The 26,210-nt window shown below is 34.0% G+C and overlaps 1 protein-coding gene and 1 non-coding gene across 2 annotated transcripts in view; one reads left to right on the forward strand and one right to left on the reverse strand.

Moving 5' to 3' along the window:
• CRPPA (CDP-L-ribitol pyrophosphorylase A) overlaps window positions 1–26,210 on the reverse strand; it is a 292,641-nt gene that overhangs the window by 18,400 nt on the left and 248,031 nt on the right. The window contains exon 11 of the mRNA XM_038556990.1: window positions 13,630–13,665. Coding sequence (XP_038412918.1) covers window positions 13,630–13,665 — 36 coding nt within the window. The remainder of the gene's footprint in view (window positions 1–13,629; window positions 13,666–26,210) is intronic.
• Window positions 11,766–11,869, forward strand: LOC119867653. Its single transcript, XR_005369839.1, has one exon. It is a non-coding gene; the product is annotated as a small nucleolar RNA U13 (small nucleolar RNA).

A 26,210-nucleotide genomic window follows, 5' to 3' on the forward strand; every position in this document is an offset into this window, starting at 1 on the left:
TCTGTCTGGATTATACGCATGTCCAATGAAAGGACTGAGACACATTCCTGAATAGTGAGCACTAAATCATGAAAGCAAAAATGATTGATAATCTTTATAGGAATATATTAAAAGGCATTTAAAAGTAAATGTTGAGTTCAATGATAGGAAGTTCTTATTATACACATTATTCTTATAATACATTATTCTTATAAAAATATAATCCTCTCATAGACTGAAATATTTCCTGACTTAAAAAATGAAAGAAAAGCTCGTATGAGGAAACCTAGCCTGTTTAGATTTGTTTTGTTTTAGATTTGAGCATTTTACTTAGAAGTAAGTTTCAGCCTTGTGGAACAAAAACATACACTCACACAGCCTCCCTATGAAAATTGTAGCTTACAGTGGTGATCTCCTACATATCCTATCAATCATTTTTTAAAATGATAAGTCTTGGGAAGTTTAGGAAAGGTAGGGGAAGTTTGTCTAAGTATTATGGAAGAAGCCTTTGGTCTTGTTCTTCATATTCTTGATAATAAATACAAAAGTAACAGCTTGATTTACAATAATCATTTTCATTCTGAGGTAACCATTTCTTGTACATCTCTTTATAACATGTTAACTTTCTGCCTTCAACTAATCATATGGTAAATAAAAGAAATAAAGTGAATGTTTTAAGAGGAAAACAAAGCAGATTTAATTGAACGGTAAAGACATTCCTTATTTTCAACCAAGAACATTTTAGCCTTAAGATTTTAAGAGAATACAACAGAGTACAAGAGTTCTTAATATCTTATAACATCAGTTTGGTTACTTACAATAGACTTATGAATCCAAAAAAAAGTCATAATAAGAATGTAAATATAATTGATGAATGCTTTATTTTAATATGCTTGACATTTAAACACCCTATGAAATGACAGTAAAATTCTAAGTACTTATTCTTCTTCCCTTCAAAACAAAAGAATTAACTGTCACGTCCTGCAATCTAAACATTGCTAATTCCCAGGGAGTATAATACAAGAAAAGATGAAATTAAGTTATAGAAGAAGGATAATATAGGTAAGCCCCAAGGGACTCAAATTTTAGCTAAGTCCAAAGGCAAACTATGTTAAATTCATGAGGACCTATCTTGTTTGTCAAGAAATATGATTCAAAAGCCTCAGCAACTCAGAGCTCTGTCCAGCAACATCCACTTGCATATGAGTCACAAGAAGCCAATGGTATTTTTCAAAAGCAATTTTTTTTATGGCTCATAGCAAAAGCTCACTCAACTCGGTAGGCCACCCAATAAATATCATGCGATGGTGACAATGAACTCTAAAACATGTGTTGTATGCCAAAATGTATGGTGCTTAAGAGGTATGGGAAGAAGTCACTGCACTATATTATTCTATACAGAATTTGGGGTTTAAAAAGGAATACTGAATTTGTGGGGTTTCAACTGCTTTACTTAGAACTCTCCATATTTTATAAAATAGCCTGACAAATGAGGGATAAATATGTAAAGGTTTTTGCCAGCACTCAAAAACTGATAAAATATTTTAATTAAAAAGCAAAAATATATAAACTGAATTTGACTTTACACTCATCCTGTTATTAAACTGCTCATCACCTCTTCTCAAGTACCACTCAAAAACTGAATACACCATATGGCATGGAAAATGCAATCTCTTATTTCATTGAGGGGTAAAGAGAGAAAGCAACAAAAGAGTGATTGCTTTTTTTTTGAAATTATAACTGAAATTCGATTTTTTAAAACTTTGAATAAACACAAAACAGTTTTTGTTATGTTAAATATAGTAACTATTCAATTTCTTGCTTCCAGTTGTAAAATAAACAAGCGTATCTTCCTCTATTTACTCTGGAGTCATCTATATAATGTGCAATTCATCTAAAAATAGCTCATTTCTTTCATGTAATCCAAAAGAATCATTTTTAAGTTCATTAAGAATAGACTAAATGAATTGACTAGAGAGTAATCACCACAAATTTGAAGATAATATGAGAAAGATAACAGCCAAGACAGGATGACCTTTCAATGATGGGATTATAAGTAATGAGAGTCACTTATTATTCATTACAAGTAATTACTTATAATTACACTTACTCATTATAAGTAATAAGAATTATAATGGTGGACTCTCTGGGGACCCCCTTCTCAAAAAAAGTGTTATAAATTTTAAGTGCACCTTTAAGGAAGAAATCAATTACTTTTAATTTTATGAAGTAGATTATCTAATGGATGATGATTTAAGAATATATCAGAAGAACAAAACTATTTTTGTAAGTTTCTTATTATAATGAATCATTGAGAAGCTTTATCAAGGTGGTAGCCTGAGAACAGGTCTTCCTCATTTAAATCCCCAAAAATGTGTACTGGTGGTGATGGTGGGTTAAATGCACTTGGAAGCTCACACTTGCGCACACAAACATACATATGTAATACTGGGAAATAATGGGTAATGCTATGACGTGACTAGAAATTTTGGAGAACTTCTGAGAAACAGAAAGAGATGGGATTAAAAAAAAGAGAAAGAGATGGGATTAGACTAAAAACAAAAACCACAGACATGCACAAGGTAAGGCTCTACAGAAGACAATTCAAGTTGAGAGTGAACAAATGCAAGAAGCAGAGAAAGATCTTGGCCCAGTGTTAAAGTAAGTATTCATGAACTTATATTCTAAGAAGTCAACAGGGTGGCAGATCCTCACTCCCCACCCACATTAAAGCACTGGCAATAAAGATGTTTACTCAGAGCTTAAAGTAGATCATGTGAGCATGTAATCTGGTGAAATGACAATGTCTTAAGTGTCAGGAAATTTCAGAAAGAAAAAGGATCCTCATAAGGGAAACAGCTATTAGAAATAAATGACATTTATACAGTAATAATAACGGGGACACATTGTGTTAACTGAAAGTTGTGATGATACGCATACAATGTTCTCTCACCACAATACATTATGGAAAAAAAAGAGTTCATACTAATGTTTCTAGTTTTGGTATCAACATATAAAAATCTGTGATTTAACACATTATGAAATGAAGAAGAAAACACACTAGGAACTTTTTAAAAATATATTTTAGAAAGAGTATGGGCATGTGAACAAGCAGGGGGAGGAGCGAGAGAGAGAGAGAGAGTGGAAGGGAGGGAGGGAACGAGGGAGAGGGAAAGGGAGAAAATCCCTGCCAAACTTGGAGCCCTATGCTGGGCTCAATCCCATCTCAGATCACACCTGACATGAAGTCAGAAGCTTAACCCACTGAGCCACCCAGGTGCTCTTAGAATATGAACTTTTAATTACATTTAGTATTTGTACTATTCAACATCTATCCCTAAGAAAACAAAAAGAAGTAAAAGCAAAGTGGGGAGAAGAATTGCTTTCATTATTTTAAGAATTACCTTAAAGTTAAAGCAAGCACAAGGATAACTGACACCACTCCTAATTCAGTACATGGATATTATATTATCTCAATGTACTGGATTTATTAGCTAATGTAATGAGGAAAATAAATAAATGGGTTAAATATTGGAAAGTAAGATATAATCTATCCTTCTTTTTAAACACTAAAAGTAATTTTTGAATATATAAAACAACGGTGAACTATAAACAGAGTTTATTTAGTGAGTGCTTAGGTACAAAAATCAATCCACAAAATAATGTGCACTTTCCTGTATAATACAATAACAAACTATAAAATTTAGTATTTATGAAGACCCCACTCACAAAACTTGGTAGCTTTTAAAACAGTGGCAATAATCAATTATGAAATATAATAAAATTATAATTATCACATTAGCAAAAGCAAAGCAAAACAAAAACCCATAAAGTGGTCATAATTAAGTCTTCAAAAGTGTCAGGTAAAGTACTGACATTTCCAAATTAAAACGGAATTATCAACAATAAATATTAGTAATTACAAGTCAGAACAAATAATTTGACTCTACATCTGTAGGATGTTCCCAAAGAGTAAATTAAAAACAAACAAACAAAACAAACTAATGTTAAATTTTACTCATGCAGTTTTATAGTTAATGAATTCATTTTCTAGACTGAAACCAATATGATGTTAATTTTGGTCAAGATTTCAGTTAAAGGAATAATAAATTCATGCAACTTTTGAGGTTGTCATAACTCTTGTGACAATAGCTACAAAGGAAATCAGTTGTTCTTCTCTCAGGTGTTATGTGGAAAAAGAACAGAGACATAATCTTACAAGTTTGCTAAAATTCATTTCAACCTCCCCCAAACAATACCAGTGACCAAGAAAGCCATTTTCTCCTCTTTTTCCCAAAGCAATATAGAGAACTTTAAGAAATCAAACCCATGGTTAGGGGAATCAAAATTGTATTTAAATGAGAAGTTCACTAATCTGGGTTAGAGCTAATCTTTGACTTTCACATAAGTGGCAAATCAGGGAAAAAGAGCTTCTAATATAAAGAAGAGAAACCAGATGACAAATAACAAAGTCAAAGGAATAACTTGGCAAGAAAGCTGGTTTTGGGCTAGAACATGAGACATGGAAATTCTTAATGATAGAAAGAAAAAAAAAAAAAAGGCAGTGAAAAAAAGAATCTTCACTATTTCCAAGTCATAAGGCAGGACAACTTAAACCCGTATTACATACAACCTGAGTAGGATTTTCTTATGGACATAAGAATATGCCAAATATGTTACATTTATAAAACATTATAGTCAAAGAAATAAAATTATTATGACTAGGGATAAGATGAATAGAAGAAAGGAAAAGAGTATAGTAATGAGCAATCCAAAGACATCAGAAAATAATTAGTTTTACTTCATCACTAACTGTATAATACACAAATTATTTTCAGTCTTACAGTATAGTTATAAATAAAAAACACTAGTATATATTGCTTTAATTATTGTATTAAGGCATAAGAGTAAAAACATAAAAGAAAAAGATTAAAAGTTTTAGCAATCCATCTATTTTAATCAGTACTACTAAATACACTAGTTAGGGGAAAAATGACCTGATCCATCTTGCCAATCACACATCGTGCTCCTCTATAATTATGTTCTGCCTTTATCTCTCCACTCTAACCTCATTAACCTATTTGTAAAGCTTTTCAGTTTAAGTTCTCTTTAGTCATAGGCATTCTTATCCTTTCTCTACAATACTCTCTTCCAAATTACTTTCCTTCATATCTCAGCTTGGGTGACAAAGTTGCTTTTTATTTTCATCCCTCTTACTCATAAAGTCTTTCTTGACATGCCTGCTTAGGTCAAATCCACCCATCATGGCTCTCATGGTACCTCTCCTTTTTAGTCGTCTCTCTTCCAATTTTGCATTTGTTAATGCAATTCTCTCCTAGACTGAAGCTCTAGGCTGCTATTAGATATCATGTTATCTTGTCTGTCCACACTCAGCATTGCACCCCAAGTTTCTCTTGTGATGCCTACACCAGAGTAGGTGCTAGGACATATTTGTGCAGGGAAGTACATATTTGGAAAGAAAAAAATGTGTAAGAAATAAAATTTAGATTTCTGGCACTATTTGTTGATAAATTTCTGCAATTCTTTCAGGATGTAACTTTGTCTCTTTTCCTATTCTACATTTACATTTCTTATCCCTCCTATTCTTTCCCATTCCTCCTCAATGTGCAATAAGTCCAGTGACCAGAAAGGATATTTTTATTTCAGCATTCCACCATTTCTGACAGACTGCCATTCTAATTCATAGGACCCATTCTTTCCTGATGAAAGATCTGAGACAAGAATGGGAATGCACACAAACTATTAAAAAAAAAAAAGTTTTCTACATTCTACCTAAAGTTATCTCAGACTATACCTACTGCATACCTATCATATCCTCCAGAAAATCAGTTGTCCTGATCAAACTCTTGATAGGAGTTGTGTGCAAGAAAAAATTTATAATATTGATATCATGATAGTGTTAAAAATAGTAGATATGGTATGATATTTTGGTTATTGGAAAGAAATGATACTCTTCTGAAATCAGAGTTATTATGTTCTTTTAATAATGTATACGAATATTTTCCAGATGAGAGGAAGCAAGAGAGAAAAGGGTCCCTATAAATAAAAACTCTAGAAAATGTTCAGTCACATCACAGAGACCATCCCAAGCTGCATGACTAAGAAATGCTGCTACTGTGTCAAATAAAATTGTGTTTCTGAAGTGAGGAGATGGGCATCTAGCAGAAACTGTCTTGCCTGTTTTATTTAATCCTTGTAACAGAACTAAAGTTTTAAAAAAAACTCCCAAAAACCCCAAAATAAACAGAAAAAAAAAAAAAACCATGACTGCAAATCCATCCTTCTGTTTCACATTGCCCATTCCTAAAGTGGAGAATGGATTTCCAAAGGGCAAGTATGAACTTCCTAACACTGCTCCAGCCTCATTTTGCCAAAGTGCAATAATTGGGAAACTCCCTTGAACTAACTTTCCTCCTTTGTATGCTGCCAAGGAACACTTTTATTTATGAGACAAAAGTAATGAATCTCTGTATCCTATTTGAAAAATTAGGTCCCAACTGAATAACATCTGGAAGATATTCCTAGAAGTTTGGGATTTAAGGATGAGGAGGTTCCATATTTTCAGAATGGAATACATTTCCTGTTTTTAGGGTTTTTTAAGTTCATTTTTAGTAAATTCTCAGTAAAAATATGAATATATTTAACTGTTCAGCCCTTATACTCTACTACAAATATTCCCTGGCTAAGCTTCTGCCTTGCTTGTTTTCAGTACTACCTTTGATGACTTGGCCATGTTACTCTGTTCACACAGTTAATTACCATCTACTGGGTATAATAGGGCTATACAGGGAAGCATGAGATACATAACAATGTGTTAACAAGGTAGATCCTGTCATAAAAAGATTTATAATCTCAAAGGATTTTTATGGTGAAATATATATCAAAAAGTTAAAGAATAATACAAGGGTTAACATCTTAGTTCTTGTATTCTCTAATAATGCCTCAAAGGCTGCTGAGGAATCTAGAAGGAAGTCAAGCGATTGAAGATTTTCATTCTGCTCCTTGAGTACATAAGACTTCTGGTTTCAAAAGGGAATCTACTCCATATTATTTTTGGAAAATGAATTTCATTATTAGAAAGGATTTATTTTTTATTTTTACTTTTTTAAGATTTTATTTATTTATTCGTGAGAGACACAGAGAGAGAGGCAGAGACAGAGGCAGAGGGAGAAGCAGGCTCCATGCAAGGTGCCCAATGTGGGTCTTGATCCCAGGACCCTGGGGTCAACGCCCTGAGCTGAAGGCAGATGCTCAACCTCTGAGCCGCCCAGGTGCCCAGAAATGATTTTTTTTAAAACAAAGATAATCACAGAAATGAGAAAATAAATGGTTAATAAGTAGTATACATGTAATGGCATAATCTCATTGGAATGATTTTTTACAATGGTCAATTATAACTTCCAGGACAGAGCTGCAAGTTCAGAAATACAAGGAGTAGAATTCTCTGGCATCATCAAATAGGAGTGGGGAAGGAAAGAAGGAAGGAAAGAAGAAAGGAAGGCAGGAAGGCAGGAAGGCAGGAAGGCAGGGAGGCAGGGAGGGAGGGAGGGAGGGAGGGAGGGAGGGAGGGAGGGAGGGAGGAAGGAAGGAAGGAAGGAAGGAAGGAAGGAAGGAAGGAAGGAAGGAAGGAAGGAAGGAAGGAAGGAAGGAAGGAAAGAAGGAAGGAAAGAAGGAAGGAAGTTGTGAAGATATGGGGACCTAAAAGTCATTCCATTGTATAATGACTGTGAAGACAACACCCTAACAAAGGCCACAGAAGATCCCACAACAAGCAGCAGGGTTAGAATGTATGACTTGACAAAAAAATTTTTTTTAAGATTTTATTTATTCATGAGACACACACACACAGAGGTAGAGACACAGGCAGAGGGAGAAGCAGGCTCCAGGCAGGGAGCCCGACATGGGACTCGATCCCGGGTCTCCAGAATCACGCCCTGGGCTGAAGGCAGGCGCCAAACCACTGACCCACCCAGGGATCCCCTGACTTGACTAAATTTGAAACCAGGGAGAACTTAGATCATATACTCAAGATCATAACCCTGAAGATTATGTAGCAAAAGCAGCATTTTAAAAAGAATCCTCTGGAGGAGAAATGATCAAAGAGAAATTAGAGCAGGGGTTTTCAACCTTACCATGATTGTCACTCTTGGCTGAGTAAGGCTCACTGGATGCTGCCCGGTGCTTCATGCAACTTTATCATCATCCATAACCTCTACTCATTATATGCCCATAGCACCACATCCTCAGTTATGACAACTCAAAATGTCTCCAGATACTATTGCTAAATGTCTCCTGGGGCAAATTTGCCTCTGCTTGAAAACCACTAGATTAAAGGTAGGGAGAGTAATTATTTGTAGATATGAAATAAGAGAGACCTTGACTAAAATGATAAGCACTGATCTATGCAGGTCTTACATACATAGCAAAGAAAGCATATTCAGAATTCCCTCAATGATTCCAGTTTCTAGTCTCTGTAATGGGAAAACACTACCCAAAAAAGAGGAAGTAGACAAGAAAGCACATGTTTTAATAAGGTGAGGGAGGTGTGGAAAGAGAGACATTGAGTGGATGATTTCTTCGTATGAAACTTCTGTATGTAATATCTTAACACTTGCTAAAGTTTTAACAGATAAGTAAAAGTGAACATAGGAATAAATGGTACAGAAGTCTATATGGGAAGAATATGGGCAATCCTGACATTTCTCAAGTTGCTTTGTAAATTATGATTTTTAGCCACAACACATACAAATTTAACCTTTGTCAAAATATTAGAAAAGGTCCTAAAAAGTTGCACAAAATTAAATCTACCCATAAAGCAAAGGTAATCATATTTAAGTGAATACTATATCAAACATTTCTGAAAAGTAACAATAATTTTATAGTATAATTATTTAGTGATATAAGTAATCTGGATTTTTAAAATTTTATTTCCCTGAAAGTTGAAAACACTATTTGAAAAGTAAAGAAATACCACTAAGTGTCCTTGGCCAAGATCTTAAAACCACTTTATTCCAATATATTTAAGCAAAGGTGGAGGATTTTCTGCCTTTTGATGATCGCCTTTTTATCATTATTGTTAGATGCTCCTGGAAATGCTCATAGCAAAATAGAAAATTCATACAAGGATGTTTTAAATAGGCCTAATTTCAAATGCACAACCAGGAGGTTTTAATAAATCTAAAGAACTACACTGTAAAGCAAAACTTAATATATACCTCTGTGAAGACCTCTGTTTGACTGTTCTTTGATTATTTTGTGGTTAGGTAAGGCTCTATTATATAAACTATATATCAAGCTTTATGCCTTATAATTATGTTAAGTGTTATTTGTGAAAGTTCCTCAAACTGATTCGGAATTTCACTTCCTCAGCTGGCAGCAATTACACATTCAAAGACCACCAGAAAAAAAAAAAAAGACCACCAGAAATAATTCTTCAGCTTTTTTTGGGATCTACAAGCTTGTTATGAACACTTAAGCAAGCGCATATGAATGTTAAACGCTCTGATAATAAACAAGGCTAGAGGGAAGGCTATTCTTTTCTACTAAAAAAAAAAATCCTGTTCATAAATGATTCAAGAGCCAAAAGGCAAATAATTCTACCAACATATGCAACTTTATCTGAAATCAGAGCCACTCTGTGCAGGATTTTGAACTCTAAGGGTAACAGCTCACACAAATTACTGACTACTTGCCCAGTCAGTACATTCATCTAACAAAGCAACTTCCATATGAGCAACCACAAACATTTCTGGCTTCAGTTGTTAATCTTCCATGAAAAACTATTTCCATACTATTTTTAACTTGTATATGGTAATGATTATCTGTTTATCTCTGAAGCATGAAAACTCTTACAGTGCCCTTTATAATGTATTTATGTACCGTTATTCCCTTCCCTGTCCTTGGCAGATGGAAGTATTCCTATCTTCCTGCCAGTGACAAAAGTTGAGAAGCACATTGCTTTCTTTTCAATTGGCTCCTTTTTTGTGTCCCAAATTCTCACACTTTTGGGCCTACTTCTAAATGACTTTTCAATTTTACCTTCTTAGATAAAAAATGCAACTGTGTGATACTTGAGGCTAATTAATATGGAACATTGGGGTAAATGGTAAATTAAATTCTTAATTTACCTGACCACATACGTATAAAATTTAAGTTTTTTTTTTAATTTAAGTTTTAAATATTTTACTATAAATTGGTAATTGATATTAAAGCACAGGAATCATTTCAAGATATTTAAATATAGATCTGAACTAAGGTTTCTTATACGCCTTTACCAAATGCTTTAAATTAACTCATTTAATACACTTAATAACCATATGATATGAATTTTATCTCTACAGATGAGGAAAATAAACTTAAAAAAATTTAAGTATCTCATCCAAGTTTACAGAGCAAATAAGTATCCTGTGGATTAAATCCAGTTCCATCTGAATTTCAAAAATAATTTTTTTCTATGATTCCATGCTCCACCCTTTCTGAAGTTCAAGAAGGACCCAGTTACCAACTACAGACTTCAAGTATGTAGAACTCAAAACACAGTCATAATGTAATGCTAACAGTTACTAAGCAACAAATGGTCTTTATTCTTTTTCTTTTTAAGATTTTATTTATTTAATCATGAGAGACAGAGAGAGAGAGAGAGAGAGAGAGAGAGAGAGAACATGGTCTTTATTCTTAAGGAACTCATAGTATTGGAGACAAATATTTTTATTTACATGGTGTCTCCACTGCATTCAATGCATGAAATATCATCACTACAGGGAGACTTCATGGAAGAAAGTAGTTATCCATTGTTTATTGGAGTAGAATGAGAGGAAGATAGTGGGAAAATTGTGTGTGTGTGCGTGTGTGTGTATACACCTATATATAATATATAACATATAAATAATAAATATATATGGCATATATCTTAAATAATATATTATAAATATAACATACATAAGTAACTTATATATTATATATTTATATAAAACATATTTTATTAACTGCATATAAAGTTATGTGTATAGAGCCAAAAATATATAGTATTATATGTTTATATATAAACATATACACACATATATACACATACACACACGTATATTTCTGACATATCACATATATCTCTCCACTACCCTCCTTTTATTCCACTCAATAAACAATGGGCACCTACTTTCTTCCATGAAATCTTCTCTGTGAAGTGCTGATGTTCCATATGTCTGCTACACACACACACACACACACACATATACATACACATATATATCATATGTGATATATCTACACAATACCTATATATTAATATATGTATGCATACATTTTAAGATTTCTCTCTAGTTTAAGATCTCTGAAAGTAGTCCTTATATCTAAGACCTCGGAGATCTATAATTTGTGCCATTTAAATTCTGTAATAGAATTTCTTGAAGCATATTACAGAAAACGACTACAGAAGCATTATATAACAGAAAACAAGATTAAGATACTATTCCAGAAAAGAGAACTGAGATATTCAACTCTAGTGATCTACACTTTAACCTTTTTGATGTAATTAAGCATGGGAAGAGAGGGGAATAGGTGGACAGAAAGGGACTTTTGCTCTTTATTATACTTCTGTATTTTAAAAATTGTTTTATAAAAAGTATGGGTTCATGCATTAAGTTTATATTTTTTAATGAAAAGAATACTGAAGATGTATGGTATTCAGAATTAAACTCCCAAAGGAGGACTGAAGTTTAGAGACAGGTACACAAAATCTTCCTTTATTAGCATATGATTAAGAAGACCAGATCTTCACGTAGTTCATAAGCATAATGATTGACTGTTCATACCATTGTGTGATATGTGTCTCCTTCAAACCTTGTTATGACCTTGGCACTTTACCTGTCTGATATGGGGGGAAAAATCAAACACTATGTATCACTTAAATGTAATTTTCAGTCATTTTATTCCAAAAAGAAGTTTATTTTTCCCTTCAACTTCCCCTGACACTGTACTTCAGTTTCTCATTAGAATATCCACTGCTTTGGTGGTTCTATTTTTTTATAAGCATTTTGTACTCAAAAATAATGAGAATAAACTTAATAATTCTGTGTCAGATTTAGAGATAGCTCTGACCTTTGTTTTTTTCATGACCATAGTGTTTGCAGTATACAATCCCATGATGAATTGTATAGTGCATGCTTGCAATTTGCACAAAATATGAGCACTGAGTGCTGATTAAACTAGTAATGCTTTATTAAAACTTCAGGAAAATACCATGTAGGAAAAGTATTTTATAGCATAAGCTTTATTCACTTTTGAAATGACCAAAAATAATGTAAATATTAAGACAATAAAATCAACATGCTGTAAAAATAAGCAAGGTTAATAGAACATAAACTATGTCAACTATTCATATATATCTGACATATTTCTCTAACTGAACATATTTATGTGAAAACAAGATCATAATTCCTAGAGAATGTCTTCTGTTTACCTACCACCTACAATAATCTTTCAAATAGAACAAATCTTTCATAGCTTAAATATCTATAATTTCTCAAGAAAAGGATTTGGCTATGTAAGTGTAGAATGGGCAAAGGCACTGAATCTTGAGGTGAAGGGAAAATAAACTATATAGTCTGAGAAACAGAAAAAATAAATTTGAAGTACCTGCAAAAACTATTAACCAAGGATGCTTTAGAATCATTCAGAAGCTTTTAAGAGATCATCACAGGGTATCCAAATTATGCCCTAAGTCTGTATATACCTGTATTAACCTGTGTTTCATGTTTTATCTTGCATCAATGAGGTGTGTGAGATTATAACTGCAATGCTAAAGGAGCATCAAAATGTAAACACAAGGAAAAAAAGGAACTTGGTGACACTAATATACTTCCTAGTTATATAAAACTGTCTATGTATGGTGAAAACATTTAAAAATACATATTCTTCTTTAAAACTATGTTGTCCTTCGATGAATGGTAGAAAGAATCATTAGTTAAAATATTTACTGAACATTTTAAAGGACCTATTCACTCTCTTTCTCTGAGTAGATCACTTTCTATGAGAAAGCCACAAGGCTAGTAATTGAGGAAGAGGAAGAGTGGAGTATAGTCAAGAATAAAAGGAGGAGGAAACAGCCAGTCTAGTAGAAGAGTGTGACCTTGGGTATCTCATTAAAGTTATCCATTCTCATTTTCTTTTTCATCTGCAAAATAGGGACAAAAAACCTGACGTTTCCACCCCTGAACCTACCCTACAGATAACAGAATTTTTCTAAGGTTTAAATGGGTGATTTGAGAAAGTCCTCATCAAATACAACATTTAAAAAAATAACTCTTAAAAGTTAAATGACTCTGTATCATGAGTTTTTTTCCAAGTAAATAGTATTGATACTAAAATAATTGAAAATAGCAATGTGATACAGCAATCAAATGCTTTTTTCTTTCTCTTGCAACAAAACTATACCTGCCTTCAGACTGCTGGTGCTTGGCATATAGTAGGCACTTAAAAAAAAAAATTTGATCAATAAAGGAAAGAATGTAAAATACATCTCTTGTGTCACCCAGATTGAAATCTGTTATATGGCTTAAGAGTTAATAATATTACTTAAATAATCCCAATTTAGATATTTGGCAGAACTTTCTACATTGCAATTCCAAGACTAACCATCAATAGTTGCATTGTTTTTCCAGAGCAGAAAACCTGCAACAAAATGCAAAGAAGTGCCATAGTTAACAGACTTACAGGTCAGTCAACCGTACTTCCCACAGACATAATTAAATTTAAGATTAATATTATTTTGCCATTATTGAATTCCTTGTTAATAAAAAGTCAAGCAGAATTATTGCTTATAATAAAGTATATTCAAAGAAATACTGTACAGGCAAGGGCAAAAAATATAAGTACTGTATAGTATTCATTGACTTACTATTATACAATAGTTTTTTAAAAGTATTATTTCTTTTACATATATAAATTAATAGGCAGAGACTTAAAGAAATAGACTATAAAGCTGAACTGCCTCAGATGAAGAATCAGGAGCAGCAGTGACACTTTCTTTTCTGACCCCTTCACCATCTAAAGAAGGCCTGTGAGCAATCGGTCAGATTTTTCTCTAGAACAGTTTCAAAACCATGGCCTTTGATAATCCTTTTTATCTCAATCTCATAGGAACAGCCTTTCTATTTCTAATTCATGGAAAATTTTGGTGAGGTCTGAATATTTCTCAATATCTCCTATGTATCTGTTTCAATGATTCAGGATACATTTATTTATAAACTTCTGCCATTTTTAACAACAGGTAAGTCTTTAACATGGGGGGGGGGGGGGCACAGAAAGCCTCGGCAGTATATGCCTCAGGCAGTGAAGATAGGTGTGACACATTTCACAGGAAAAAGAAACCAGTGCACAACATGCTGCATGTTAATCCTTAAAACTGCTAACTCTGGGAAATGAACTAGGGGTGGTAGAAGAGGAGGGGGGTGGGGGGTGGGAGTGAATGGGTGACGGGCACTAGGGGTTACTCTGTATGTTGGTAAATTGAACACCAATAAAAAATAAATTAAAAAAAAAAAACTGGTCAATGGATCTGAGGTTAAGAACCTTTGCTTGGCTGATCCTTCCTAATTGTCCAGCACCTTCCTCCTTCCATGTCAGTTGTGATCTTATACCAGCGGTCGGCAAACTATGGTTCTCATCACAAATCAAGGTTACTTATTCTCTTTGAAATGTGCCATTGGAACAGGGCCAACCATTCATTTACAGTTTGTCTGTGGCTGCTTTTGTGCTACAGTGGTAGAGATGAGGACCCACAAAGCCCCTGTATCTTCTTTCACCTTTTATAAGAAAAATTATTTTGTGATACTTTATTAAAAATACTTTGACACCTAGGCTTTACTTATACAATTTCTTTTTTTTAAGATTTTATTTATTTATTCATGAGAGACAGAGACAGAGAGAGAGAGAGAGAGAGAAAGGCAGAGACACAGGCAGAGGGAGAAGTAGGTTCCATGCAGGGAGCCCGATGTGGGACTTGATCCCAGACTCCAGGATTACGCCCTGGGCCAAAGGCAGGCGCTCAACCGCTGAACCACCTAGGCTACCCCACTTACACAATTTCTTAAATATTTTATCAACACTTGATGTCTGGATTCATGCAAAATACCAAGAATCCAGTTTTCTGTGTTTTTCTTCTCTATTTATGTAAATGAGTTAAGAAGAGACCCTAGAAGGAGCTAAAAGCTGTACAGAACTTTTGATTTACTTTCTTACAAAGACCAACAAATCTAAAGTATTAAACATAAGAGATTTAAGTGAGCTATGTAAATATGAATATTAAAATATCTCATTTTACAGGGCACACCAAAAAGGCATCATATATCCTACCATTCACTATAATTCTTCTCCTTCCCAGGCTAGTCATTATCAGAGTGCTAGGAAGATTATTTATTTAACTACATTTCAAATTGCTTGATGAGAAAAGCCACAGCGAAGTATGTGTATGAGTAATTTTAGACAACCCTAGATCTTCCACTGAATACAAAATATGCATGTATTCATCTTAATTTAAACAAAGGACCATAATTAATATGAAAAGGTTTCTGATTTCAACAACAAAGTTCTCTATTGTATTAAATAGATTATACAGTAAAAGATTACACATTGAGCTAGTAATTCAAATATAAGTGCTAATTAAACTACTGATTTTGAACCAGTCATGGAAAAACAATTTTTTCAAAATATTCCCCATTTCTTTTTCTTTTTTTAAATATTCCCCATTTCTTAAAAAAAAGTAGTCTTTGTTAAGAATTTTCCACATTTATATTTATACACTAATATTTTAAATTCTTGGGCTACATTCCTCATCTACTCAAAATGCACCATCTACATTGCAAGTATAGGTCTGTAATAAATCTCTTGAGAATAATGTATAATTCAAAATTCTATCCTGTGTTAAATTCTAATGAGGTTTTAAGTACTTCTAGATTTTAGCACATTAATGCATTATAAAATCACTAGAGCAATCAATCTCAATCCTAGTTCACCTATAATTTAGTTTCTTCTTCCTCAAATAAGAATTTTAGTAAGCTTTCACCAAGATGATTTAAAAATGAATAACAAATGCTTAAATAGATCAAGAAAAAAGTTATAGTAAATATTTGTATCTGGGTAGGCTTGGCAGTTTTATATTCTATGTGAAGCTCATGGTTAAAAAATGAGGTTGGAAAAAAATCTAAGATATTCTTTAACTTGTAATTGGCTGAGTCAATGAATACAAAGCACTAAGAGCCCCTGCCATATGGCAAGCAGGATACAAAGTCCCCATCATGACCATGAGAAACATGACCACTATCTCAATCTCAGAAATAAAACTACACAAGCAAGAAAACCTCACCTATATATAAGCTTCCTCTCTGGGCGTGAAGCACTTGAAGATGAAAATGACTTGAAATATATACTTCTGGGTATTTAGAGATACAACTTTTCATTATTCAGGAAAGATTTTATCGTAAGACACCTAGAGAATTAAAAACTTCTCTTATGCAACAACTTTGAGACACAAGTCAGTAAAAATCTAAGGCCAGAAAAGTGTAGCACAGGAACCTATGGATATGCATGGGATCCATCTAAGCTAGGGGTTAAATAGGATGTTAAGTGTCCAAGGATACAAATTCATAACTGGAGAGAAAAGTACAAATAAGGTTAATGGATGTGCAACTGCCACTTACATCTAAGAGAAATTGTTGAATGAGGAACATTTAATTCTGGTTGAAGTCATAGTAATAAAGTCTATTTCTGATAGGGGAATGGCTGACTAGTATGGTTTTCACAGTCATGTGCAAAACACTAACGTACCTATCATCATTGTCTCCTAATAGCAGCAGAATGCAGTAACAAGGGCATGAGCAATGGAATCTACAGATGTGGTCAGATATTTTAGCTATGGGATGTAGGACAGTGTTTGAAAAGACATTACTGGAGGAACCACCTATAAAACCACCCCAGCAACTCTCCAGAGGTAAGCAATGTCTGAATAACCGTGGTCACAGGAGGAATTAAAAAAGGGCATGGGAAATACCACAAAGAAAGAATTAGAATCCAGAGCACTTAGTTATTGACTGTAGGGCATGAAAGAATAATTAGGAGTGATTCTTAGAGGCTTGTAGGTAACTAGACCAGGAATGGCTCTCCTAAGGAATAGAGGGGTCAGGAGAATAGAGTAGTTTAGATTCCTTACCTACAAAACTAAAATAAATACTACCTCAGGAACAGGTCATGGCAATTAAAAAAATAAAGCATGAAGGTAACGCACTGCAGCACACATCAGGCCTTCAGCCTCAGCTGGCTTCTGTCGTTTCAATAGAACTGATGGTCCTTGAGAAACATAATTATGGTAATATTTGTCATCAAGGGGAATCTGTTTCATGTGGCTGATTTATAATCGCACATAGTAAATTTTACATATAATTTATTCAAAAGGTGTCACAGAAAAAAAAGTTGTCACAGAATTAACACACTATATATATAATTGTGTGAAATGAGTAGAACTTTTGAACTTCATCTAAGTTTTCCACAAAACTATGATTTTAGACTCAAACAGGGTTCTGTAAAATTATTAGTATACAGTCACAAATACAATATAGAATTTTTACTAGAGTCACCACAGACACTTTGAAAACAGGCAGGTTAGGATCAAATGGGATAGAATGATGATGATATTAATAATAACAAGTAAATTTTAAGCAGTTATGTAATTAGGGGCACCTGGGTTGCTAAGTCAGTTAAATGTCAGCTCTTGAATTCAGCTCAGGTCATGATCTCAGGATTGTAAGACTGAGCCCCAAGCCCTGTGTGCTGTGCTCTACACTCAGCAGGGAGCCCCTTTGATTCTCTCTCTTTCCCTTTGCTCTCCCCACCCTTCTCTCTCCCTTTCTTAAAAAAAAAAAAAAGGAAAAAAGTTATGCAATTAAAGATATTAAGAATTATTTCTAAAATCCCTAATGCCATAAAACCTTACTAAACCCTGTGGTTCTCTACTTGCAAAAAGTAAAGAAAATAAAGGAAATTCTATTGAGTATAAAGGCCTTCCTCCCCACGTCCAAGCCATAATCTTCTGAGTCCTCAGTTTTCTCATGTGTAAATTCTGTGTGAAGGCATTCTCTAAACAATGTCACATGGTATGCACTGTATGTTCTGTAACAAAAGAGCATGGGAAATGTTGGGTTAAATTGGCTTCTTTGCTACCTGACTACTCAGAAGGTTTTATAGGTCAAGATAAATTGTGAATCTCCATGAGTATAATATAGTGACATAATTTTGTGAATAAATTTCATCAGACAGTTACTAACTTTTTTGTGCAGGGTGGAGGGAACATTAGGAATCCATGCCTTAGGTTATTTCACATGAATTTCTAATATATTATGTCACTTCAGCCTCACAACCAGGAAGAAGGAAGGACAGTTAAAGATACAATTAGAGATAAGGGAAAAGAGATAATGCAAGTAGCAAGTAGTGAGATTTATGGCCTGAATCTCAATCTAGCAATATTATTTTATTAACTGAGACAAAATTTCTTATCTCAAGGAGAGTATCAACCTGAAGTGGGAGAAATTAATGTCTCTTCCAAACATGACATTCTATTCTACTATATATTATAGCCACAATGTAGCTTACTAACTTTGAAAATTTTAAGCTTTTGGAAACTTAACTTCATAAGGTATGCCGAAATTTGGAGGCACTCCATGTTATAAAAGTACCGAGTAAAGTATTTGGTATTTGACATCCCTGGAACTTTCTGTAACATCTACATCCAAAGATCTCCTGGGAGAGACTGGTGGCTGGAAGACAAAGGTAAAAAAACTTTTCAAAGATAAGTAACATTTCTGAGAGGAACAATCAACTGCAAGCTCTTCATTGACAACCTTCATAAGAGGCTCCTTAAAATCCTTGAGAAATTATTACTGCACATTTCCTGTAAGAGTCAAAATGCATTTTGCACATGACTCACTTTAAACTGTAGAAACATATATAGTCATGTATTCAATCTCATCTGTGAGAGACCTGGCCTCAGTACCAAAACCTGTCCTGGGAAATCTCATTATGGTGTAATTTTCAACCCAGAGAAAATGATCCTTATTTTGTTAAAGCAGACTCCTCCCCCAAGACATGTACACACATTTCATTATGAATTTTGGGAACTTTAACAAAATATGAAGTACTGAGGAAATCTTTTCATCAAGATCATGACATAAAAAACATGAGTCCTCAGACTTGGGGTACTTTATTATACTGCTAATAGCCAAACAATCTGGGTAGCAGTATATTTATAATTCTGTTATTTTACTCAAGAATTAGTATATTCTCTTTTAAAATCCCTTAATTATGCCCCTAAATTTCATTATGGTTTGATTCAACTTATTGTTGCTTCATCTGCAAGGATTTTAAAAAAAAAACCTATAGTACTTTCAGGCTTTTATTAAAGTTACACTCACACTTACTGTAAACAACAAATCATAATTTTAAACTATGGTATTAAACCCTGATAGTTGTGACATTTTACTCTCCAATGCCTTGTCATTAATATACAATATTTTGTTTCTAGTACTTTCTAACAATAACCTGTGAGTGTTCTTTACCACTATTAAATGTTGATGTATTGATTTTCTATTTGTTGCCATAATAAATAATAAATTGTTGCCAAAAACTCAGGGGCTTAACAATACAAATTTATTATTTTTGAGTTCTATTGGTCGGAACTGATATAGGTCTCATTGAGCTAACAGCTCTAGGGGAGAATTAATTTTACTGCCTTTCACAGCTTCTAGAAGTTACACACGTTCTTTGGCTTCAAAGCCAGCAATAGCTGGTTACATCTTTCTCACTTCATATCTCTGATCCTTCTGTTTCCCTCTTCCACTTTTAAGCACTGTTATGAATGCACTGGGTCTACCAGATTATCCAGGATAATCTCCCTATTTTAAGGTCATTTTGCTAACAAACTTATTTGCATCTGCAACCTTAATTCTCTTTTGCTATGTCAGGTAGCATATCCACAGGTTCCAGGAGTTACAACCCGGACATTTTTTTGCCGGGGGTGGCGGGGGGCACTATTCTTATTACCAAGTTGGCTACAAGTGTATATTTTATATGCTGTCAGTTGGTATCTATGTTTATCATCAAAGGCTATATAAAGAATGTTTAGTAGATAAAGGCTTCAAGTAACAAGTAAAATACACAATTTGTACTGAAAATTGAGGACAAAGCCTTAAGCAATCTAGTATCTTATGTATAACTTACCATTTTAGAAATTTTAGTAGACCCCAATTAACTTTATACTCAACACATTTAAAACTGTAAAACTAGCATGATGTCACAAGTGCCACCTCACCCTCTCCCATAAAGAGGCAACCTCCTGGCTTCTGGAAAAGCATTCACCTGATGCATGCCACATGCTGCTCATCTATCCCCTTACAAACACCCAAGAATTCACCCTTTAAATCAAACCTTCTATCAGTAGCCTGATGTAATTATGTGTGGTTACCACAGTACTTCAACTTGATAGCCACACAAGCCTGTGATCGTCTGTGCTGTCTCTACCAAACATAGTCTTCACTCATACAGCTGATGCCATTTATGCTGTAGTGCCTTAAGTATCTGCGTTCAAGAATTAAACAATAGAACTTCCCTTCTGAAAAAATATTACTTTCCCCTGCCCCTAAGCCCAGTTGTACTCTGAGCTCTTTGATGGTTGGAACATGTCTGCCTCCTTTAGTGCTTTCCTCCAATCCCAGCACAAAGCATTGTTCAAAGAATAAATGAAGACAGAATCCAAGTATCTCCAGCCTTCTACCATCTTTGTCTTGCCTAACAAGAGCTCCTATTGTTATTATGTAAGTTTCACTTTAAAAATCCAACATGTGGCCACATTTTACAAATATTTATTTACTGCCAGTTATGCACTAGGCTTGTCATACTCTTCAATGAACACAATGACAATTTAGTTTCTGCCCTCATTCATGTAACTGTGGTCTTTCAGATTTTTTTGATGTTCGTGCATTTGATGTGCTATCCATTCCACAAAGCTTTTCTCAATTCCCTCACGCAGAAATGATCAGTCTCTTACAGTCCTTAATACAGTCTATTCTACTTGCCAGTTACAGCACCTATTTATATACACATTGTATTTCCCTCAATACAATTTCTTATATAACACCTTTGAAGTTATTTTTACACATACACAACACTTTCAGCATAGTTGGACATACATGCTTTTTTCTCTTAAAAGTATAATCTCCACAAAAACTTGGGAAGCATTTATTTTCTACTCTGAAACTGTAATTCTCATTTTCATTAAATCTAATTCTTTTCTCTTCATCAACAGTGAATTATTTATGAATTCTTGGTCAACAGAAAATATTTAGAGTGTGATTATAAATTAAAACTAGGGTACTATGGGTAAATATATAGTAATTATTATTCTGCAGATAGATAATACTCATTTCAATCATTTTCTGCATCCTAAAGAAGTTATAAAATACCAAGTTCTCTTCCAAGGGACAACCATTATAATCTGTTCTTCCTATTGATGTGTAAGCAATGACAGACATATGCAGCAATCCTTATATGGGTGATCTTTTAATAATGTGGGAGTTAGGGGCACCAAATCCCCACTTCGTTGCTAATCTGCATATAACTTTTGATTCCCAAAAACTTTACTAATGGCCTACTATTGACCAGAAGCCTTACCTATAATGTAAACAATTTAACACATATTTTGTATATCATCTGTATTATATATTAAGAAAGTCATAAGAGGAAATACATTTACAGTACTGTATCCACGGAAAAAAATCTGCATATAAGTGGATCCACAAAGTTCAAACCTGTGTTGTTCAAGGGTCAGTTGTACTAACAATAATTTAATCCCATCACACTTTACATCACAAGGGAAGGAACAAAGGCAGCACAAAATAGTTACAAACAGAATTCAAAATAAACTGTGAGATATATATGTTTATGCAAATCTTTAAGTTTTCCTGTAAAGACTACAATGGTGTCTTTTGTAATATTTTATGGTATTAAAAGAAAAACAGCACAAAAATTTTGCATGTATATGATATTAAGGGGTGGCCCTTCTTAGAATACATTTTTTGAATTAAAAAAAAAAAGTTAAATTAGATGACAATAGATATGTGGCCCAGATTAAGTAGACTGTGCCCAAGAAAATGTGGCTGCCAAGTGAAGCAGGATTTGATCTGTAAAAATGACTGTCAGCTCTCATTTCTAACCTTTCTATAAGTAACAACACTGTCGCCTCAGGAGAGGGCAGTGATGCAAATCTGTTGAGTAGGGACAAGTTTTTTATTGTTATTGTTTTTAATTTTCTTGCCAGCCAATATTTCAAAAATGTTCTTCAAGGCTTTCTTAAATAAATAAGCCTGCCAAATACAATAAAAAGCTAGTTGATATGCTACAGTGATACAAGTGGATAAGCAATAAGTACATCCAAAATGTTTCACTTTATGCACAAGAGAAAACAATTTTAAGTGGTAAACAAAAATAAAGCCCCCTCAGGGAAGTTTCTGAAACATCCCAACTTACCCTATACACTTGAAACAATCTGTATCCAGAAAAACGAACACTGTTAAGGATCAGTAAAGCCTCAAATTTAATTTTAAAGTTAACTCTTTACAAGTCTGAAATTTTTTCCATTTTATTTCCTTTATACTTTATCTTCAGAAAGGAAGAATACTAATTCTAAGCAGCCCCTCTATTACCATAAGTAGCATTTTATAAGTCATTATGACTGTGATATCATTACTGTAAGCAAAGGCAAATCAATAACAAACCCAAATCATAATTTCACATACATGCAACAAAACCAGATTTTAGAAAAACAAACATAGGCTTTTAAAAATATTAGGTCTACATATGGTTTGTTTCACCACGTTACCATGAACCAAGTCATAAGTGATTTGGAAGGAAGTGAGTTGACTCAGATTCACCTGGGATTGATTCCAGTGTTAAACACACACACACACACACACACACACACACACACACACACACACACACACACAAATGGAGTCACCTAGGCTAGGCCAAATCATCAAACCAGGGCATAATACCTAACCTCTTTGCAAACTCAACCACCCACAGAAACATGGTCTTAAGGGGTCAGTCAGGATTTTTCTGATCAACAACAATGAGGTTATCTGTCATGGGGCCCTCTCCATTCTCCAAAGGATGATGAGGTAATCCACGCAATAAGACCCCTTTTGCTTCTCCTAAGGGAGGGCGACCTTGCTTAAAACAAGTCTTTAATTTCTTTTACTAATTGTCCTGCCTCATTTCTGCCCATAAAATCCTTCCATTTTGTACAGTTCCTCAGATTTCCCTTTAAATTACTAGATCGCTAGATTGGCTGCTGATTCATAAATCGATTAGATCATTAAAATTTGCTTAAGTTTCTGTTATTTGCCACTAAAAATCTCTACTTTAAATGCTTTCCAGGGGCACTTGTGTGGCTCATTGGTTAAGTGTCTGCCTTTGGCTCAGGTCATGATCTCAGGGTCCTGGGACTGAGTACTGCATTGGACTCTCTGACCATAAGGGAGTCTGTTTCTCCCTCTCTCTGCTCATGCTCTGTCTCTCTCAAATAAATAAATAAATAAATAAATAAATAAATAAATAAATACATACATACATACATACATACATACATACATACACACAATCTTTAAAAAGAAATAAAAAAATAAATGCTTTCCAGAGAGGCTATCAGGTGATACAATTGAAACATCTGCATTCTCTCTTTCCACAGCATGGAAAGACAGACTAAGTCCATGACAGTATTATGGAATGCCATATCCAGAAGAACATTCTGCAGGGAATGCACAGGAAACATGTAAATATCCTTTCTACGCCAGTGCCAGTGATTTCTCATTAAGGTCATAGAAACCGTGATAATAAACATGATGTCACCATATGTGCAGCCTGTGTCGTGTGTTCAGTATTAAGAATATCAAAACTTTGATGTAGTATTCTCCATTTCTTCAAAATTTAGCAGTCAAGCATAACATTTTTTTATTTTAAAAAAGACAGTATGTAGTATCCCAATTAGCTGAGATAATTCCTAAGGGCACCATCAAATTAACCCATAAAAATTACAGTTAGGCTCTAAATACAGCTATACAACCATTTAGCCTTTTAATTAGAAACATCAAGTATTAATAGAAGCTCATTTCACCTCATTGGGACATTCTACATACAATAAAACTGGTGCTATTTAATATAGTCAGAGTTTTTGAGTCATAATTACTTAAAAACCTTTTATACTGAATAAAGATTTTAAATAAATGAGCAAAATGACTTTTTAATGACAAGTTGATCAAAAACTCTGTAATATATGATTCTAACAGAATATTTAAGGAGCTAGGATTTACTGAATAGTTTCAGTAAATTTCCCCTAAATTTGAGGATCATCGGTAACTTCCATTTTACTTTCGAATTTTTAAAACTTACTTTAACTAATAAAACAAACACCTAACTCTTATTAAGGAGGATATTATTAAGATTACTAGGATGGCTATTCAGATGGAAGATACTGAAGTACTCCTGGTGTCAAATCACCACCTTGAGGATGCTAAATGTTAGGACTAAACCTGAATGAATTCCTTGTCACATCTTTAAAGTTTTTAGATTGCTTTAAAATTGCTCTATCTCACATTAAAAACTATGACTTGATGTGAACAGGGGGAGTGGCCTGCCTCCTCCTACTTGTAATACCATGTGCCAAAACCAAACAAAAACAGAACTCAAGGTTTTTCATTTCCAGGAATCTAACGTAAACACATTTATTGAGCTCTGGTTAAGTTTAACAGATTTGATTCCCCATGTGAATTATATGTGGAATTATAGGTTGAATGTAAAGGAATGCATATACATATGTGTATATATTATATATATATATATATATAATGTCTAAATATTAATAGTAACAAGAGTAAACATTTGCCATACAAGAGTAAAAATTGTGTGCCTGAGTATTAAATATATTATCACCAATAAATTAATTTCTTCTTTGATTTGTCAACCAGTTTAGTACTAGAGATTACATTTGAGAATTTGAGATTTTGCTGTTAAGACTTTATAGCAAAACATGAGTCTTTTTAATGTAGTTCTCTTTGACTAATGCTTTTCTGTATTAATATTTTACCAATGATTCTTACTTACAAATTTGAAAAATGTTGCTGCATTTGAATACTACTGCAAGGCTGCTCTGGGTGCACTGTCCCATTGAGGTCTTTTACCATGGGTAAAAGCTATGGGCCAGCTACCATGGGCCAGCTACCACGGGCCAGCTACCACCATTATATGTATTCTCCAGATTTCTTTTTCATTTTTCTTTTTCTTATTTACTCATTCATTCATTCATTCATACATACATTACATACACGAGAGACAGAGAGAGAGAAAGAGAAGAAGCAGAGACATAGGTGGAGGGAGAAGCAGACTCCCTGCCAGGAGCTGGATGAGGGACGTGATCCCAAATCCCAGGATCACGCCCTGAGCTGAGGCAGATACCCAACAGCTGAGCCACCAAGGCATCCCAATTCTCCACATTTCAACTGTCCTCTCATTTTAGTGCTGCAAAAATTCCTGCAAATCACATTCCTGCAATTTCCAAGCAAGGGATCAGTGGATTCACTTCACTGAACAGGCTAAAGACCAGCTCAAACACTCACTGGTGAGTTTACTGTGGTGAGTTACATGACAAGTTGCTTACTAAGTATGTACTGTAAAAACACGATAATAAATTGAGGAAAATTACAATAAACAAATGAACACAAATGGGTCATTTAACCTCAGTTTGAAAAGCAATGGTCTCCAGGATATGGGAGAGATATAAGAAGAAGTCAGGGGAGGGGCCATGATAAATACATATGATTAATGTCAATATAGATCCCGTATAAATTTCTTAAAGATTAAACCACTGTTTATAAATTAAGCAAACAAATTACATTAAACTCTGTATTCTTACTGAGTTACTGAGAAGTAAAAAGTAATCACTATATAATTATGCTATCTGGAACTTAGGAAGTCTGTTTGGTGTTTATTAGAGTGCTGGCCAAGATTTAGACTTAAAAATAGCTCTAGGGTCACCACTCAGTCTTATTTTATCTTACTCACTTTATCTCTGTAACTGTCACTGCTCAGAGTTAGACAAGCTTTTGGCCAGTTTTGTC

This window comes from Canis lupus, chromosome 14, assembly GCF_011100685.1.
Source record: "Canis lupus familiaris isolate Mischka breed German Shepherd chromosome 14, alternate assembly UU_Cfam_GSD_1.0, whole genome shotgun sequence".
Taxonomy (NCBI): Eukaryota; Metazoa; Chordata; class Mammalia; order Carnivora; family Canidae; genus Canis; species Canis lupus.